Source organism: Phascolarctos cinereus, unplaced genomic scaffold (genome assembly GCF_003287225.1).
Source record: "Phascolarctos cinereus isolate Bilbo 61053 unplaced genomic scaffold, phaCin_HiC Scaffold_5;HRSCAF=322, whole genome shotgun sequence".
Classification (NCBI taxonomy): domain Eukaryota; kingdom Metazoa; phylum Chordata; class Mammalia; order Diprotodontia; family Phascolarctidae; genus Phascolarctos; species Phascolarctos cinereus.
The window spans coordinates 351,845,005-351,863,286 of record NW_027555958.1 but is presented as its reverse complement, the minus strand read 5'-3'; the positions used below and the strand labels follow the sequence as shown (position 1 = coordinate 351,863,286).

General features: G+C 34.8%; 1 protein-coding gene across 6 annotated transcripts in view; it reads right to left on the bottom strand.

Annotated features, from left to right (window-relative positions):
- The window catches only part of CDC42BPA (CDC42 binding protein kinase alpha), a 430,427-nt gene that overhangs the window by 22,232 nt on the left and 389,913 nt on the right, over positions 1 to 18,282 (bottom strand). For all 6 annotated transcript variants that reach the window (XM_020982125.2, XM_020982131.2, XM_020982126.2 and 3 more), the window contains 4 exons: positions 17,635 to 17,732; positions 16,407 to 16,491; positions 12,221 to 12,344; positions 10,754 to 10,871 (listed from right to left, as the gene is read on the bottom strand). In XM_020982125.2, coding sequence (XP_020837784.1) covers positions 10,754 to 10,871; positions 12,221 to 12,344; positions 16,407 to 16,491; positions 17,635 to 17,732 — 425 coding nt within the window. The remainder of the gene's footprint in view (positions 1 to 10,753; positions 10,872 to 12,220; positions 12,345 to 16,406; positions 16,492 to 17,634; positions 17,733 to 18,282) is intronic.

The following is an 18,282-nucleotide window of genomic DNA, read 5'->3' as shown; positions in this document are numbered from 1 at the left end:
GGGAATATATACAAAATCTGTTGCCTGCCACACATACAAGCACGAGCACAGGCTGGAGAAATTTACAAAATCCCTGAAAATACAAAACAGGAGGTTCTGTCTTATACAGGCAAAAAAAATGCATTAAAGCTTTTGAAATTGTTGTGAATTGGAAGGGTATACAATGCACTTTTTTCTTAATTCTTCCCACATCAATTCTACCTTCTGTGTCTCTATCAATATAGGCTCAAATAAGTAAAATTATATAAAGATTCAAAGACTTAAAATAAACCAGGTCCCACCAAAATCACAAGGCAAACCTACATCAGTGGCCAAGCCAACAAGCCAAAAAACCAAAACCAAAACAAACAAAAAAACCCCCAAGTGAATAAAGAGAACTCTTCTTTCTCAAATTCATGGCAGCATATACACAAAAATATGAATTACTTTCTACTACTCTTACCTCAATAGAATCTGAAGTTCTTAAATATGCAAACATAAATTAATGCTCACATTTACAATTATAGAACGTTCATGATAGATCTTAAAAGTTACTTGGTCTACCTTTTACAAAGGAGGGAACTAAGGTCCAGAAAGACTGAACAATTTAACCAAGGCCACATGGCCAACAAGATTCTTCACCCTGGGCTTTTCTATTAACGCCCTGCCTCCACTGCAAATTAAGCATGATATCTGTTTGTTTGGAGAAAAAAAGCAACCAATATTCTTTAAGGAAAATGAGCATTTTACTCATTAGCTACCAAGCTCCTTTAACAGGTAATAAGAAGGTATAGTTTAGTTTCCAGACAAAGTTAATCTGAGGTAGATTAAAGCTGCCAATTCACAGGAGAAAGATAATGCTTAAGGGGCCTGAGGATATATTTCTGAGAAATGACATTAAAGTTGTATCCCTCAAAAATAACAGCATGGGTTTCTTAACGTGATGGGTAAATGAACACAAAAAAAGATGCATTCTTCTGACTAAACTGAGAGTGATTACGTAGAGCAGAGAGGGCTGTTTCATAATGAAATCAATATTACTGAAAAGGTTCAAGACAGTATAGTAATTCAACTTTGTATTCTTACTGAATATATCATTTATTGCCATTAATTAGTTCTACAAAAATATGGTATTAGGATAAATGGTGAAATTACATTACCAGGAGCAGTTAGTTTCCTAAGAAAAAAATGGCTGGTTGAGCAAACAAATAATATTAGCCAGCATTTATATACAGTGCTTCAAGGATTCAAAACATTTTACAAGCATTATCCTATTTTATCCTCACAATAACCTTTTAAGATAGGTGGCATAATTATCCTCATTTTACAGATGAGAAAACTGAGGCAAGGTAGTAGTTAAGTGACTTGCCTAGGATCATAAAAACTAAGTGTTTAAAACCAGATACGAACTTGGTACTGACTAGAGGTCCAATGCTCACACACTCTTTCTTCCTATCCATCTATTTATCTACCTACCTATGCAAAGAGATAATATTTATAAAGTGCTTAGCATAGTGCCTGGCACACAGTAAGCATATTACATAGCAGGCACTATCTAAATATATTTCCTTCCTTTCTTCTTTATACACTGTGCCACCAAGCTGCATCTAATGCAAAAAGATTTTGTGACTTTATAGTGAGGCTTAACTTTAACATATTAATGATGCTACTGAAATGATATCAATCAAGGAGACTTTATGCTAAACGTAGAACAGGAACCACTCCGGAGTCAGGAAGTGCTCAAGTCCGAGCTCCGAACAAGACTTGTTGTATGACTCTGGACAAGTCACTGAACCTCTCAGTGTCCATGGCAACTCTAACCTCATCCATAACAGACAAGTTGCTGATATGTCCATCATCAAAGGACCACAGACTGAGAGCTGGAAGGGACCATGGAGGTCATCTAATACAACTCCCTTCTTTTACAGATACTGAAGTGAAGAGAAGCTAGTTACTGACAGGGATGGGATTTGAATCCAGGTCCTCTGACTCCAAGTGCTTTTTCCACTGTAACCTGAAGAAGTTACAGATCTGTTCTTCTCCCTCATCCCCCCATCCCCCTACACACAAATAAATAAAAGGCAAGCAAAAAGCACTGGTAGACTTAGAAAAAGGAATTCATTCCCTGGTGGTGAGTTCAGGAAGTACAGAGTATTACATAGACAACATATTTTTCTTCTTTAATACAATTCCACTTGAGGCAATATGAATGATGTCTAAATTTGTTTCTTTCTATTTATAGGTTGAAGGGAAACTATATACATATACATATGTAGCTATTAGAATTATTCTAATTCTAACCTTAGGTTTCTGGAAACATTTTTCTGCTAATGAAAAATTATTTTTGTATAAGTTAAAAAAGAATAAAAGGGTAACATTTTAACTCTGAGATATAGGCACCTTTTAATAAAATACTCTGATACATACTGGCTGTGTGACTCTGGGCAAGTTCCTTGACCTCTCTCTGTTCTGAAGACTATAAGTCAAAGAGCAGGTACTCATTTGAACTCGTTTTGAAACTGCTAGTTATTTTTCTTTTTTAAAAATTTCTTTTATTTCATTAAATATTTACCAATTACAGATAAAAAAAATTTTTTAACAATTGCTGAAAAAAAATTAGAATTCCAAATCCCCTATCTCCCTCTCCACCCCCAAACCCTTTGAGAAGGTGAGCAATTTTATTTTGATTATATACATGAGGTCATGCAAAAGACATTTCCATATTAGCCATGTTGTAAAAGGAAACACAAATAAAATAATAAAAATAAAGAAAGTTTAAAAAAGTATGCTCCAATCTGCATTCTGAGTTCATCATTTTTCTCTCTCAAAGTGGAGAGCAATTTTCATCATGAGTCCTTTGTAACTATTGTGGATCACTGTCTTGATCAGAGTAGCTAAGTCTTTCACATTTGATCATCCTTATGATATTGTTGTTATTGTATACAATGTTCTCTGGGGTCTGTCCATTTCACTTTGCATGAATTCATAGAAGTCTTCCCAGGTTTTTCTAAAACCATTCTGCCTATCATTTCTTATAGCACAATAGTATTCCATCACAATCATATACAATAACTTGTTCACCTCTTCTCCAAATTGACAACCCTCCCCTCAATTTATAATCATTTGCTCTGCAAAAAGTGCTACTACACATATTTTTGTACAAATGGGCCTTATGCTCTTATCTTTGATCTCTTGATCTAGTAGTGGTATTACTGGATCAAAGAATATGCAGAGTTTTATAGCCCTTTAGGCATAGTTCCAAACTGTTCTCTAGAAAGGTTGGACTAGTCCACAACTCCACCAATAGTACATTAGTGTCCCAATTCTTCCACATTCTCTCAGTATTTGTTTTTTACTTTTCTGTCATATTAGCCAATTTTATAGGTGTGAGGTTGTATCTCAGTTGTTCTAATTTGCACTTCTCTAATCAGTAGTGATTTAGGACTTTTTTTCATGTGACTATTGACAGCTTGGATTTCTTCTGAAAACTGCCTTTGATATCAACTGGGGAATGATGCATATTCTTATAAATTTTACTCAGTGCCCCATATATTTGAGAAATGAAGCCTTTATGAAAGAAACTTGCTGCAAAATCTCCCTTCCCCCTCATTTCCTGTTTTCCTTCTACTTTTGGATGCATTTTTTTTGTGCAAAAGCTTTTTAATTTCATGTTATCAAAATTATCTATTTTACTTCTAAGAATCCCCGCTATCTCTTATTTTGGCATAGACTCTTCTCCTAGCCACAGATCTCAAAAGTACATTTTTCCATGTTCCCCTAATTTACCTATATCACCCTTTATGTCTAAATCATTTATCCATTTTGACGTTATCTTGGTATATGGTGTGAAATGTTGGTATAAGCCTAGTTTCTGCCAAACTGCTTTCCAGTTTCCCCAGAAATTTTGGTCAAATGTAGAGTTCTTACTCCAAAAGTCTGGATCTTTGGGTTTATCAAACACTACATTACTACTGTCTTTTTCCACTATGTATTATATACCAAATCTATTCCATTGATCTACCACTCTTTTTGTTAGCTAGCATCGGACTGTTTTCATGATTACCACTTTTATAACATAGTTTGCAATCTGGAAGTGTTAGACCATCTCCTTAACTTTTTTTTTCATTCTTGACCTTTTATTCTTCCAGATGAATTTTGTTACTATTTTTTCTAGCTCTATAATTCTTTGGTAGTTTGGTATGGCAGTAAATAAGCAAATTAACTTAGGCAGAATTGTAATTTTTATTATATTGGCTCAGCCTCCTCATGAGCAGTTACTATTTCTCCAATTGTTTAGATCTGTTTATTTATATAAAAAGTGTTTTGTAATTGTGTTCACATAATCCTTGGGTTTGTCTTGGCAGGTAGACTCCCAAGTATTTTATATTGTTTGCAATTATTTTAAATGGAATTTTTCTTTTTATCTCTTCCTGCTAGGTTTTGTTGGTAGTACTGTATGTAGAAATACTGGTGATTTACGTGGGTTTGTTTTGTATCCTGCAACTTTGCTAAAGGTGATAATTTTTTCAACTAGTTTTTAAAGTTATTTTTCTAGGGTTCTCTAAGTATACCATTATATCATCTGCAAAGAGTGATAGTTTTATTTCCTCATTACCTATTCTAATTCTTTTAAGTTCTTTTTCTTGACTTACTGCTATAGTAGAATTTCTAGCAGAATATTGAATAACATTTCTAGCAGAATATTGAATAATAGTGATGATAATAGACATCCTTGCTTCACTCCTGATCTTACTGGAAAAGCTTCAAGTTTATTCCTGTTACAGATAATGCTTGTTTTTGGTTTTAGATCAATACTACTTATCACTTTAAGAAAGATTCTATTGATTTCTATGCTATCTAGTGTTTTTTAATAGGAATAGGATCACTATCTATTCATATAAAAATATTGTATTTTGTCAAAGGCTTTTTCTGCATTTGTTGATGTAACTATAATTTTTGTTTTTATTATTACTGATAAGGTCAATTACACTTAATAGTTTCCCCAATATTGGATCAGTCCTGTATTCCTGGTATAAATCCCACCTAGTTATAATGTATGATCTTTTTGATATTATGCTGTAATCTCCTTGTTAGTACTTTATTTAAAATTTCTGCACTGAAATTCATTAAGGAAACTGGTCAATAGTTTTCTTTCTCTGTTTTTGTTCTCTCTGGTTTAGGTATCAAAACCATATTTTTGCTATAAAAGGAATTTAGAGGCAGCTAGCTAGTGCAGTGGATAGAGCTCTGCCTTGGAGTCAGGAGGATCTGAGTTCAAATCTGGCCTCAGAAACTTGACACGGACTAGCTGTGTGACTCTGGGCAAGTCATTTAACCCTGACTGCCTCACCAAAATGCAAAAAAAAAAAAAAAGGAATTTAGAGGGATTACTTCTTCACTTATTTTTTCAAATAGTTTGTGTAGTATTGAGATTAATTGTTCCTTAAATGTTTGGTACAATTCACTTGTGAATCTAGTAGATCCTGGGGATTTTTTCTTAGGAGCTCATTGATGGTGTGTTCAATTTTTATTTCTAAGATATGGCTATTTATGTATTCTTTTTCCTCTTCTGTTAATTTAATTTGATAATTTACATTTTTGTAAATAGTCAACCATTTCATTTAGACTGTCTATTCTACTGGCATATAGTTGCCTAAAATAACTTCTAATAATTGCTTTAATCTCATCTTCATTGGTGGTGCATTCACCCTTTCCATTTTTGATACTAGTGATTTGCTTTTCTTCTTTTTTGAAGTCAAATTAGACAATAATTTATCTATTTTATTGGGTTTTCCCCCCCACAAAACCAGTTCCTAGTTTTGTTTATATACTAGTTCAATTGTTTTTCTATTTCAATTTTATTAATTTCTCCTTTGATTTTCAGGATTTCCATATTTGGTGGTTAATTGGGGATTACATTTTTTTTCTAGCTTTTTTAGTTGCATGCTCTATTCATTGACCTACTCTTTCTCTCTTTTATTGATGTATGCCTAAGAAATACGTTGGCTGCAACCCACAAATTTTGGAATGCTGTCTCATTGTCATCATTCTTTTTAGTGAAATTATTGCCTGTTTCTATGATTTGTTCTTTGACCCACTCATTTTTTAGAATTAGATTTAGTTTCAGTTAGTTTTTAATCTATACTTCCATGGCCCCTTAAGAAATATAATTTTTATTGCATTATGATCTGAAAAGAGTGTATTCAATGTTTCTGCTTTTCTGCATTTGGTTGTGAGGTTTTTATGCCCTAATATATGGTCAATTTTTGTGTAGGTGCCATGTACCACTGAGAAAAAGGAATACTCTTTTCTATTACCATTCTGTTTTCTCCAAAGGTCTATCATACCTAGGTTTTCTAACATTCTATTAATTTCCTTGACTTCTTTCTTACTTCTTTGATGGTTAAATTTATCTAGCCTGGAGAGGGGCGAAAGCTGATGTTCCCCACTAGTACAGTTTTCCTATTTCCTATTGTAATTTACTTAACTTTTCCTTTACGAATTTGGATGCTTATACCATTTGGTCCAATGGGGTCGACAAAGAGTGAGACACGACTGAAATGACTGAACAACAACGCCACTTGGTACATATATGTTTAATATTGATAGGACTTCACTGTCTATAGGTTTCTTTTAACAAGATGCAATTTCCCTTTTTTTGCCTCTTAACTAGGTCTGTTTTTGCTTTTGCTTTGTCTGAGATTTTGATCGCTACTCCTGCCTTTTTTTACTTCAGCTGAAGCATAATAGATTCTGTTCCAGCTTGTTATTTTAACTGTGTGTGTCTCTCTATTTCAAGTGCGTTTCTAGTTTCTAATCCATCATGTTATCAGCTTTCATTTTATGGGTGAGTTCATCCCATTTGTAACCAGTTATGATTATTAACTGCATTTCCTTTCATTCTATTTCCTTTTATCCTGTCCCTACTTTAAAGTCTGTTTTGCTTCTGACCACTGCCTTCTTTTATCTGCCCTCCATTTTATCAAACCTCATTTCTCTTATTCCTTTCTCCTCCTACCCCTGTTAAATAAGATATATTTCTATTACCAATTGAGTATTCATATGTTTTTGAGTTAATTTAGATGTGAGGCAAGCATTGCCTGCCCTGTCCCCACCATTGTCCTGTCCACTGTAGTAGCTCTTTCTTGTGAGCCTCTTTCATTTGAGGTAATTTTCCCTATTCTTCTTCACCTTTCCCCGTCTCCCAGGGCATCCCTCTTTCTTGCCTATCCATTTTTTTATGTCACTCCAACATAATCAACTGACTCCTGTACCCTTTTCCTTCCTAGAATCCTTCTAACTACCCTAGTAAGGATAAAAAGTTCTTAGAAGATACATAGAAAGGTAAACAGTTTAACCTTATTGATTGCCTTATGATTTCTCTCTCATGCTTACCTTTTTATGTTTTTCTTGAGTCTTGTATTTGAAAGTCAAATTTTCTATTCAGCTTTGGCCTTTTCATCAGGAATGCTCTAAAGTCCTCTATGTCATTAAATATCTATTTTTTCCTCCCTTGAAAGATTATACTCAATTTTGCTGGGTAAGTTATTCTTGGTTGTAATCCCAGCTCTTTTGCCTTCAGGACCATCAAATTCCAAGCACTCTGCTCCTTTAATAAGTTAGCTCCTAAATCTTGTGTTATCCTGACTACGGCTCTATGGTATTTGAATAGTTTCTTTCTGGCTGATTGAAGTATTTTCTCTTTGACCTAGGAGTTCTAAAATTTGGCTACAGTATTTCTGGAAGTTTTCATTTTAGGATCTATTTCAGTTGGTGATTGGTAGATTCTTTCAATTTCTCTTTTACTCTCCGATTCTAGTATATTGCAGCAGTTTTTCTTGATGATATCTTGAAATATGATGTCTAGGCTTTTTACTTGTTCATGGCTTTCAAGTAATCCAATAATTTTTAAATTTTGTCGTTCAGTTACATATGACTCTTCATGACCTCATTTGAGGTTTTCTTGATGAAGATAATGGAGTGGTTTGCCATTTCCTTCTCCAGCTCATTTTACAGATCAAGAAACTGAGACCAACAAGGTTAAATGACTTGCTCAAGGTTATGCCATGAGTTGAGGCCAGATCTGAACTCAGATGCCAGGCCCAACACTCTATCCACTGTCCCACCTTGCTGGTTCTAATGCTTAAATAATCTTTCCTCATTCTATTTTCCAGATCAGTTGTTTTTCCAATGATATTTCATATTTTCTCCTATTTCTCACTCTTTTTACTTTATTTTATTATTTCTTGATATCATATGGAGTCACTGGTTTCTACTTGCCCAGTTCTAATGTTTAAGGAGTTATTTTCATCAGTTCATTTTTGTACTTCTTTTTCCATCTGGCCAATTCTATTCTTTAAGTTGTTATTTTCTTCAGTTATTTTTTTTTGTGCCTCTCTTACTAAGCTGTTGTCTTTCCATTTAGAAAATAATTTTATAGCTCTTCCAGGAATTCTTGTTGGACTTGTGTCCAATTCACATTTTTTCTTTGAGGCTTTGCTTATAGCCATTTTGACTTCACTGTCTTTTTCTGATTTTGTGTCTTAATTTTTCCTATAACCATAGTCATTTTTTTTATGGTCAGGTTCTTTTTTTGTTGTTTGCTCATTTTTCCATCCTATATCTTGATTTGGAACTTTACGTTAATGTTGGGCTTTGTTCCTGGTGTGGTGGGGGGCAAGGCTCTGTCTCAAGCTTCAGGCTTTTTTTGCACTGCTGTTTTCAGAGCTAGTTCTGAGGGTTTGGAAATTTTCTGTGCTTCCCAGGTGGTGTCATCTAAGGAGAGGTGTGGTCATTGCTCTTTTTGTCTACACTCTGGTCTTTACCCAAGAAAGGCCCATGATCCCTTGGGATTGCAACTGATACTGCTCCTCAGGGCCCCTCCTCCCTTGGGACCAGAAGTGATATTGTTCTTCAGGATCTCTGATCTCTTGGGGCTGGAAGTGATACTGGCCCTCAGAGTTTTCACTCCCTCTTGATTGAAAGTGTTCCTCATCTCTACCCTTGAACCATGATCCAGAAGTGGGGATAGGCAATGGAGCTGCCAAACAGCACCTGGTCCTGTGTACAGTGCTAGCACGGGGGTGTCCTCTAATCTCTTTCTGAACAGTTGCCAGGTCCCCCTTACCATCCTTGACTTGAAAATTCTCAAAGCTGCTGCTGCTTCTGTCACCACTGCTTAGTCCCACCACTGGTGTTTCATCCACATGGGCTATGAGTTAGCCTCTACCCCCATGTTACAGATCCCTCTGACCTACTAAGTTGTCTTGGGCTGGAAGAATGTCTCTCTCTGACCTTCTGTTGGCTCTGCCACTCTAAAAATTTGAGATGTTAAAGTTGTTTGGAGGGGAATGTTGGGAGAGCCTGGCTGAATGCTTCTTTACTCCACCATCTTGGATCCACCCTGAGAAGCGAAGCTATTTTCTTCATTCAGGGTTCCCTATATCAATGAAACAACAGGTCTGTCCCCCACCCCTGAAAAAATTATAATAAATGAAGTAGTTGTTTTGTACATGTTGATATAATTACTCAAGTGATTTCACATGGTGTCTCTAATCAGATTTTACATCCTGTAGTGAGCACTCTTTTTATGTCTTATATACCATCTTTAATGCCTAGTACTATGGTCTACATGTGTTAGGTGTGCAATAAATATTTAACTAAATTTCAAAAAGTTTAGCTAAAAATTAATGTTCATCAAGACACTAAACCTATGAGATATAAATTGTAAATCCATTCAACTTTTAACTTGATTTTCTTAAATTTTCAATTCTACTAGTCAATCAATTTATTAAGCACCTACTATGTGTCACATACTGAGCTAAATGCTAGGGATACAAAAGGCAAAAAGAAAAAAGTCTCTGCCCTTAAGGAGCTTACAGTTTAATGGGGAGACAATATGCAAATAAATACATATATACATACATAATAAATAGGAGACAATCAACAGAGGGAAGGCACTGGAATTAAGAGGGGTTGGGGAAGGCTTCCTATGGAAGGATATATTTGGAACTTAAAGGGGGCCACAGATGTCAGTAGTGAGAGAAGAGGAAGTGTGTTTCAAGCACAGGGGACAACAATCAAGGTGAGGAGTGCAAATTTTATTACCTCCATTTTACAAAGGAAGGAGCAAAGCAACTTGCCCACAGTACCACAGCTGCTAAATTATGGAGTGGTACTGGAACCTAGCAATCTGGGTTCCATGTTCAGCATGGTTTTCTCTGTCCCACAATGATCCACACATTGTCTGATCCCACACACAGAAAATGGTTAAAATGCCAATTTTTTTTTTACTTAAGTATTTTTCAAGTAGTCTGTGACCACTAAACAGACAGGGGAAAAGATTTAATTTGGTCATTAACTGACATCTAGGTGACCTGATTCCATGATTTAGGTAGAGAGACCAGCTTCCTACATTTAATTTTAGTGATAATTTAGTTTTGATACTCAGAATGGTTTAGCAACTAAATTTTAAATTCAGCTATGGAGTTTGATGTAAATTCTCAACTTACAGCATGCCCTGGGAGAGGATTCTCTGAAGCCAAGAGCAGCTCTAGGTTGGAAATCAAATGAAAATTTTGTTATATATTTTGTTTACAATTACAGCAAAACCACATTACAATATATCTTGCCAGGGGTGTTATATGTATTTAGATATATTTAGGCAAACCCATTCTACCAACACTTTAGCAATACACAGTTCTAAAACCAACTTCTTTTTTTTCTTTTAATGTGCAAACTCACTTGATTCTCACTTATTCTTCCTTTTTCTTACCATGGGCAAGTCTTTCAGGATTTGTATTCCATCTCCTGGACCCATGTGTGCTATGTGGTTAAAATTAGTTGGGTTAGAAATTAATTTATTTCTCATTTCTGGATCACGTAGCATCTCCCTGTAAGAGAAAATGCCTAATTTAGACACTCATTCTATGAGTTAAGCTGGGCATTTCCAAAACAAGTACATTTTCTCTTTTTAGAAGAAAAATCTGAAACCATCTAAGAAATTGCTCATGTTAATACGAAGGATAACCCTTAGTGCAGTTGTTCTTCTATGTCAGCCTCAAACTTGCAGAAAGGGAAGAGGGGAAGTTCTGTCTTGCAAGCCAATATATGCACCCATAAAAATTCCAAATCGTGACTGAGGCAGAGAATTAACAGTCAGAGTGAGCTGAGATCATATTCAAGAAAAGATGCAGAAGGGGGATGCAATGGTGACCTGGTTCTTCTTCGAAGTTGGAGAAGCCAAAGGACAGAAAAAAATATAATTAGAATAATACTGCACTATTGTTCATGTTTGGAATTAGAATTACCTTAGCATTGTTTTGGAAGATATCATTTAGGCATTCAATAATATAATAACAACAAAGTAAATAAAATATCCCCCAAATTTACCTTGACATCCAGAGTTAAAAGTTAACATTTCTACTTTTATATTATAGCTAGTACTTTTCTCAAGGCAACACAGAAACTATAAGAAAAGGATCTTTTCAACGGAAAACTTAGTGAGTAGAGAAAGAAGATATTCACCTCTCTGGAGAAGTTTTAAATAACTCATAATTTCTGGTGGAAAATAGGACCTCATTCAGTCAAAGACATAAAAAAAAAATCTCTGCCCCAGACAATTCTGGACTGTTTTATTGTTTATCCTTAAAAATTATAACAGTTAAGATATTTCTATATATAAGTGGAATCATTACCTGCTTTTTGCCTATACATTTACAGAAATTCCAGCAAAATTGTTAGCTAGGTAATACACCATTAATGAAAAATCTTATAGTAAATTCACAGACTGTACAAGAGTAAGACCCTTAAATAAAGGAAAGCAGAACCAGAGTCTAAAAGTATTTAATCCATATTTACATTTAGTGTCATTTCTTCTTTTATAAAATGTTTATTAGAGCTCTTCATATGTACAGTTTAGAGTATATACACACATATATATATATACTATATGTACCCAATTTGTGGAGGCATGCATTCCAAATTACAGCTATTGCACACATTTATTTAAAAGTCCAAATAATATGCTTGAATCTAGTGCATCTTTACAACCATAGAAGGATTAGTTCAAGTTATACAGACAAGATAAAACACATTGCTGAACTGACACACACACAGGTGTCTGACAGAGTTTCAGAGACTGACTTTGGCTTTCACACAAATAATACAGCACTGTCACCAAACAATGGTCCTTCAGGGCCTACAGGCATGGACAGAAGACAAATATAAGTTAAATACCGACCTCCTCTGTTGCATCCTTTCCTCCTCTGGGACTCTGAAGGAATAACGCCTTTTATTATTGATGCTTCGAACCATTTGTTTCCGGCTATTATCTGATGTTTCAGGGACTACTAGCTCATCCCCCTCTATTAAAAACAAAATGAGTTTGAATTTAATTAACAAATAACTTGAGGAAAAATTCAACAACATTGCTCTATAATCTGCTAATCTGCTTTTATCTTTTATGCATTAACTTCAAAGAAATTTGCAAATGTCAAGGAATTGTTATTTTTATCATCATAACAACTGACATTTATACACAGTGTTTTCAGGTTTGCAAAGCACTTCGCAAACATTATCTCATTTGAGCTTTATTACATCCCTGTCAAGTAAGTACTCCATGTATTATCTTCATTTTTTAGATGAGAAAACAGAGGTTCAGAGAAGTCAGATGACTCGGCTATGTTTACTCAGCCAATTAAGTATCAAAGGTGGGATTCAAACCTCGATTTGCCTCACTCCAAGTTTAGCACTTGATTCACTACACTATGCTATAAGGATGTGCTATAATAAAACTACCATAAAAAAAGAAAACAAAATGAGGGACAGTGAATTTATGAAATATGATGTATTCATGACAGAGCTGGACCAGTTCTAGATGTTATGATTAGAAATTAAGATATGGTACCCTCATGATGACATTCAGATGGTATAAAACAGCTACTAACAACTTAAGTATGATTTGCAAAATTTTACTAAAAGAGAATAAGTATTAGAAAAGATGAATGATTTTCAAAATGAACCCATTCTCTAATAATTTAAATAGGGTCTTGTATTGGCTTGTGGCAGAACTCATAATTTTCAATGGATGTATATGTAATGTCACCCTATCCAAGTATATACTGTGTACTTTTAGAGTATATAATGTACATTTCAAAATCAATTTTTAATAGTAGACTTAGAATCCTGCTTTATTTATTTATTTTTTTGTTTTTTGCTAGGCAATGGGGTTAAGTGACTTGCTCAGGGTCACACAGCTAGTTAAGTGTTATGTGTCTGAGGCCACATTTGAACTCAAGTCCTCCTGAATCCAGGGCCGGTGCTCTATCCACTGTGCCACCTAGCTGCCCCTAGAATCCTGCTTTAAAGTAACAGGATATAAAATGACTGGTTTTTTTTTTCAGTTGAAGTCAATTAAACAAGTATTTAATGAACAACTATTGTAATGTTCAACACTACAGGTACTGTAGGGGAAATATCTATAATACTACTTGTTTTCAAAGAGCTTACAATTTTGTTGGGAAGGCAAGACATGAAACAAAGAATGAAATATGCAACAATGTCAACTGAATATGACAGACCGCCATGACAAAGGACCGATACAAATGCTAGGAGGTACTCAAAAAAAGGACGTGATGTGTAGGCTAGATTTGCAGGGGAAGGCTTCATGAAGGATATGGGTCTTGAAAGGTCTCAAGAGATTAATATAATAAAGAGAAGGGGCAGGGATTAGATTACAAATTCCTTGATGGAAAGGCTGTGTGTTGTCAAAGAAAAAAAGTGGGCACAAATCTGCTAGAAACAATTCTCTTTAATCTAACATTAAATGGAATAGCTGCTAATGTCTTTGAATATCAATGTCCCAAGATGATTTCAGGTAACATTTATAAGAAGCCCTAAGAAACTATAATAGTTAAAAATACAGTTTGGGTTAACATTCTAGCCAAGTAGAATAACTAGGCTGCCCCCCATTTCCTCCTGGAGCACTCCCCTTGAGGAATCAGTGGGGTTCCTCCTCCTTACTCTGAATGGGAGATAGAGAGTGTGCTTTTCCTTTCAATGAAAGAGAGCATTTTCCTTGGTTGGGTCCTAGGGCACTTTTCTTAGGGAGATTTCTACTACAGTTTAGGGGAAAAGTGTTGAAAGCCTGAACTAAAGTGGTAGCTGCGTGAGTAGAGAAGGAGTCAGCTGTCAGAGATTCTGTAGGAATAGAAAGAGCAATATCTGGCAAATATGTTGGTAAAGAAATGTTACTGTGATTTTAGATTAGGACACAGAAGCAGCTTCATTCAACAGAAGAGGTCATGACAATGTGACTCCTAGATTCTTTTTTTTTTGCTTTTTTGTGAGGCAATTGAGGTTAAGTGACTTGCCCAGGGTCACACAGCTAGTAAGTGCCAAGTGTCTGAGGTCACATTTGAACTCAGGTCCTCCCTCTATCCACTGTGCCACCTAGCTGCTCCTGACTTCTAGATTCTTAATTTATGAATTCCCTTAATACGACAATCATTTCCTTGACCTGACTTACCTCTGTACTGCTCCTAGATATGCCTGGGACAGTCCCCCGAATCTATTTAATCTGCACTATAGCTAAACTAGGTGGCACAACAGATAGTTTGCTGGGTCTGGAATCAGGAAGAACTAGGTTCAAATCCAGCTTCAGACACTAACTAGCTGTGTGACTCTGGACAAGTCACTAAATCCTGTTTGTCTCAGTTTTTTCATCTGTAAAATGAGCTGAAGGAAATGGCAAACCACTCTAGTATCTTTGCCAAGAAAACCCCAAAAGGGGTCACAAAGAGTCAGACATGACTTAAAAATAACTAAACAACAAAAATAGTATTATTAATATCATTACAACTAGTGTTCAGTTATAACATGGGTAAAATGGTTTTTCTGTGGATTTTCCCATTGGCCATTGCTTCTGTGGAAATATGTACTTTAAGGGACAAGTAAATGATTCATATTGCCTGCACTGTCTCCTGGATTTTTTTTTTTAATGGTAGAACTAGCTACCAGAATGTCTAACTGAATGGCCATAAAATCACCCTTATAAGTCTCCCTGTTCATGCTGTCTAAAAAATAAAATGATCAATAACTTAGCAGAATGTTTTACTTTAAGCCTGAATAATATCCAGGCATATTAATAATATAATTTTGTATTGAAACACTATATTTTGACACAAGCAACACCTTCCAATAGATACCCATACAAATCCCTCCAAAAAGTTTAAACTCCCAAACCACTCCATGGCTGAAAACAGTTCAGCAAAACTGCCTAATATCATGACTCACAGGTGATTTAGTAATGCCATTCTCTACCCTTTTAGTTACCAATTATTAAGAGAAATGGAGGTTATATGCTTTAACTTCGGTAGTTTAGTATCAACACTGTCCACTGAATTTGACTTTGGTTTTCTTGCATTTGGCATTTTCTTTAAATGGTATATTATTATATATTCTGTTCAGCAGTCTTTGTTGCTTCAGTTGCTGATTGTAGGATGAGCAATTGTTCCCTAGCCATAAATATCTATATGGCATTTTTGCTGGAAGGCAGTGATATAGCAGAAAAAGCAATGAGTCTGGACTCCATTCCTGGTTTAATCACCTGTGGAACTCTGGGCAAACCACATAATTTCTTTAACTCTCAGTTTCTTCATCTTCAAAATATAGGATTATATTAGCTCTCAAATGTACTTTCCAGAAATAATTGTGATTTGAAATGAATTCCTAGGACAAGCTTATTGTATCAAATCATAACTTTCTATTTCGACATAGTCTGCTAGCCCTATAGAGATGATTAAATTTTTTTTGGGGGGGAATTTAGGAATTGGAGGGCTTTATGACAGAGTCTATTATTAAGTAATGAATTAAATAATGAAGGTACAACACTTTAGAAAGTCCTTTAAATTCTGGCCATTAAAAACAAATAAATAAAACTATTACAATAGCTCCATAGAATCTCAGATTACCAGAGACCCCTTAGTCTGCCCTGGTTCCTGACCAAGAATCTTTATACATCATCCCAAGCCTCTGCTTGAAGATCTCCAGTGAGTGGACATTTAGTAAGTGTGACAGCATTTGTGCTAAATGGTGGAGAAACAAAGGCAAAAAATGAAAACTCCCCTGCTCTCAAGGAGCTCAGGCTGAATCTGCTTCTCAGCAACTTCCTTACTTTGCTCCCAGTTCTCACCTCGGGGGCCAAGTAGAAGAAACATAATATCTCTCTTAGACTGCAGTCCTTCAAGCACCTGAAGAAAGCTGTCATCTTTCCCTCTCCCTACCATTACTACTTCTTTTTTCCAGACCAGCTAGCTCATGTTTTTCAGCTGATTCTGGTATGGCATGGTTTCCAATCACAGAAGTCACAGCCACAAAGAGATTATTTTTATATAAGTATTCTCATTAAGACTATATTTTCCCCTTACCTGCCATCTTATTTTTGAAATATATTAATCTAATTGTCTCCAACCCTAAAAGGTTTAATGATCCTTCTGTGTTCAAGGGTCGCACCTAAAACAGAAAAGAAAATGATTATTTCAAAAAATTAATACAAAATCAAATTGTAAAACTATTAGATTATTAATGAAGATACACCATTAAGAATTTTCCTTCATCTTTCTTACTATAAAAATTGCAGTCTCAAATATAACTTGTGAGAAATGTAGAGTAATGCTATTAATTCTGACTCTGAAGGTATAAAATATATAACTTGAAATACCAACTCATGAAGATTAAATAAGAATCTCAGATAAAATATGTCTATTATTTTAAAGTGCTAATTTCCTTTAAATGAAATAAACTATTTAATTAAAATGGCCTTCTTGGAGTCATATGTGACTACAACTCTTATGTTGACAAAACAATAACATATCTCTTGTGCAAGTTCATAATGTCTTAAAAATGTTAAAGCGAGATAAAGACCAATTTTTTATTGCTTCAGTTTTTTATTCTTTATAAAGAACTAATTTTGAAATTGGACAATTACTGAAACGTAATTTGACACTTTTTCTCCTCCTCCATAGAATGGTATACAAATATATCTTTATGAAATCCTTCTTATTTGCTCAATTGGCTTTTCTCAGCATGGCAATTTTCTATTTGTGAAGATTACGATGTAAGATGAAAAAAGTTTTTTTGAAAAAAAAAATTTGAACCTGTAAAATCCTAACTTTTTCAATTGTGAGAAGTTTATCCACTGCTTTAGCCACAAACTTTATAACTGTTCAGCTCTTTGTAAAGATACGTTATTAATATACAGAAACCAGTCATAAACTAAAAATTACACATGCTCTAGGTCCTTTTTTAAAAAAAATCAATATGAGAGTGAGGGTTATATTCATCTTAAAGGTAGGAGAATATAGTTTTTAAGCAGCCATAGCCATAGCTATACTATGGAATCAAAGATAACAAAGTACATGGTACATATTGATATGCCTATAGTAAAATTTATCATTCGTTCCTCTTGTACTAATTTTTCCCCTTACTTATAAAGAAGACTCGGATTATCAACTATTTTTTCTGTCTTTCAATTCTTAACTTTTTTTCCTCTTTCCTAAAGAGTGTTCCCAACATTTCAATTTTCCATCAGTAATTCACGAAGCACATATCTTTAAGAGTGTAGCACACGGTTGCTTAACTACAATGTAGAATTACCTTCTTGAGGGGGATTGTCTGAATCCATTCCATGGAATTGACATCAAATATATCAACTGCATTTTCACTATACACTGAAAGGTATGGTGCATTGTAACCTAAGGGGAATAAGGGGAAGTAGCACATTTAAAAATTAAAATTAACCAAGTATCTTTAATTATGCTATTTATTAAATATTAGATATATTATACATTTTAAGTAAAGTACATAATACATTTTCCAAGATATGAGAACGGGCTATTTCTTAATTATTTCATTCAGTAGTCAGCACATACAAACTACTACCCTTTTTAAAAGTCTAGACTCTAAACTCTTCGAAAGTAGATACCAATGTTATATAAACTTTGCATCTGTCCTATATGCAGTAGGTACTTAATGTCTTTGGTGTTAACAATAAATTAATTAGCATAGTGGTTATTTTCCTATTATAGTTATCATGAGATTTTTATTAACTATATTTTGGGTGAGTATAATGATATCTAGGGTAGCTAGGTGGCACAGAAGATACAGTATTGGGTCTAGAGTCAGGAAGATGCATCTTCCTAAGTTCAAATCCGGCCTCAGAAAATTAACAGCTGTATGACTGTGGGCAAGTCACTTAACCCTGTTTGCCTCCGTTTCCTCATCTGTAAAATGAGCTGGAGAAGA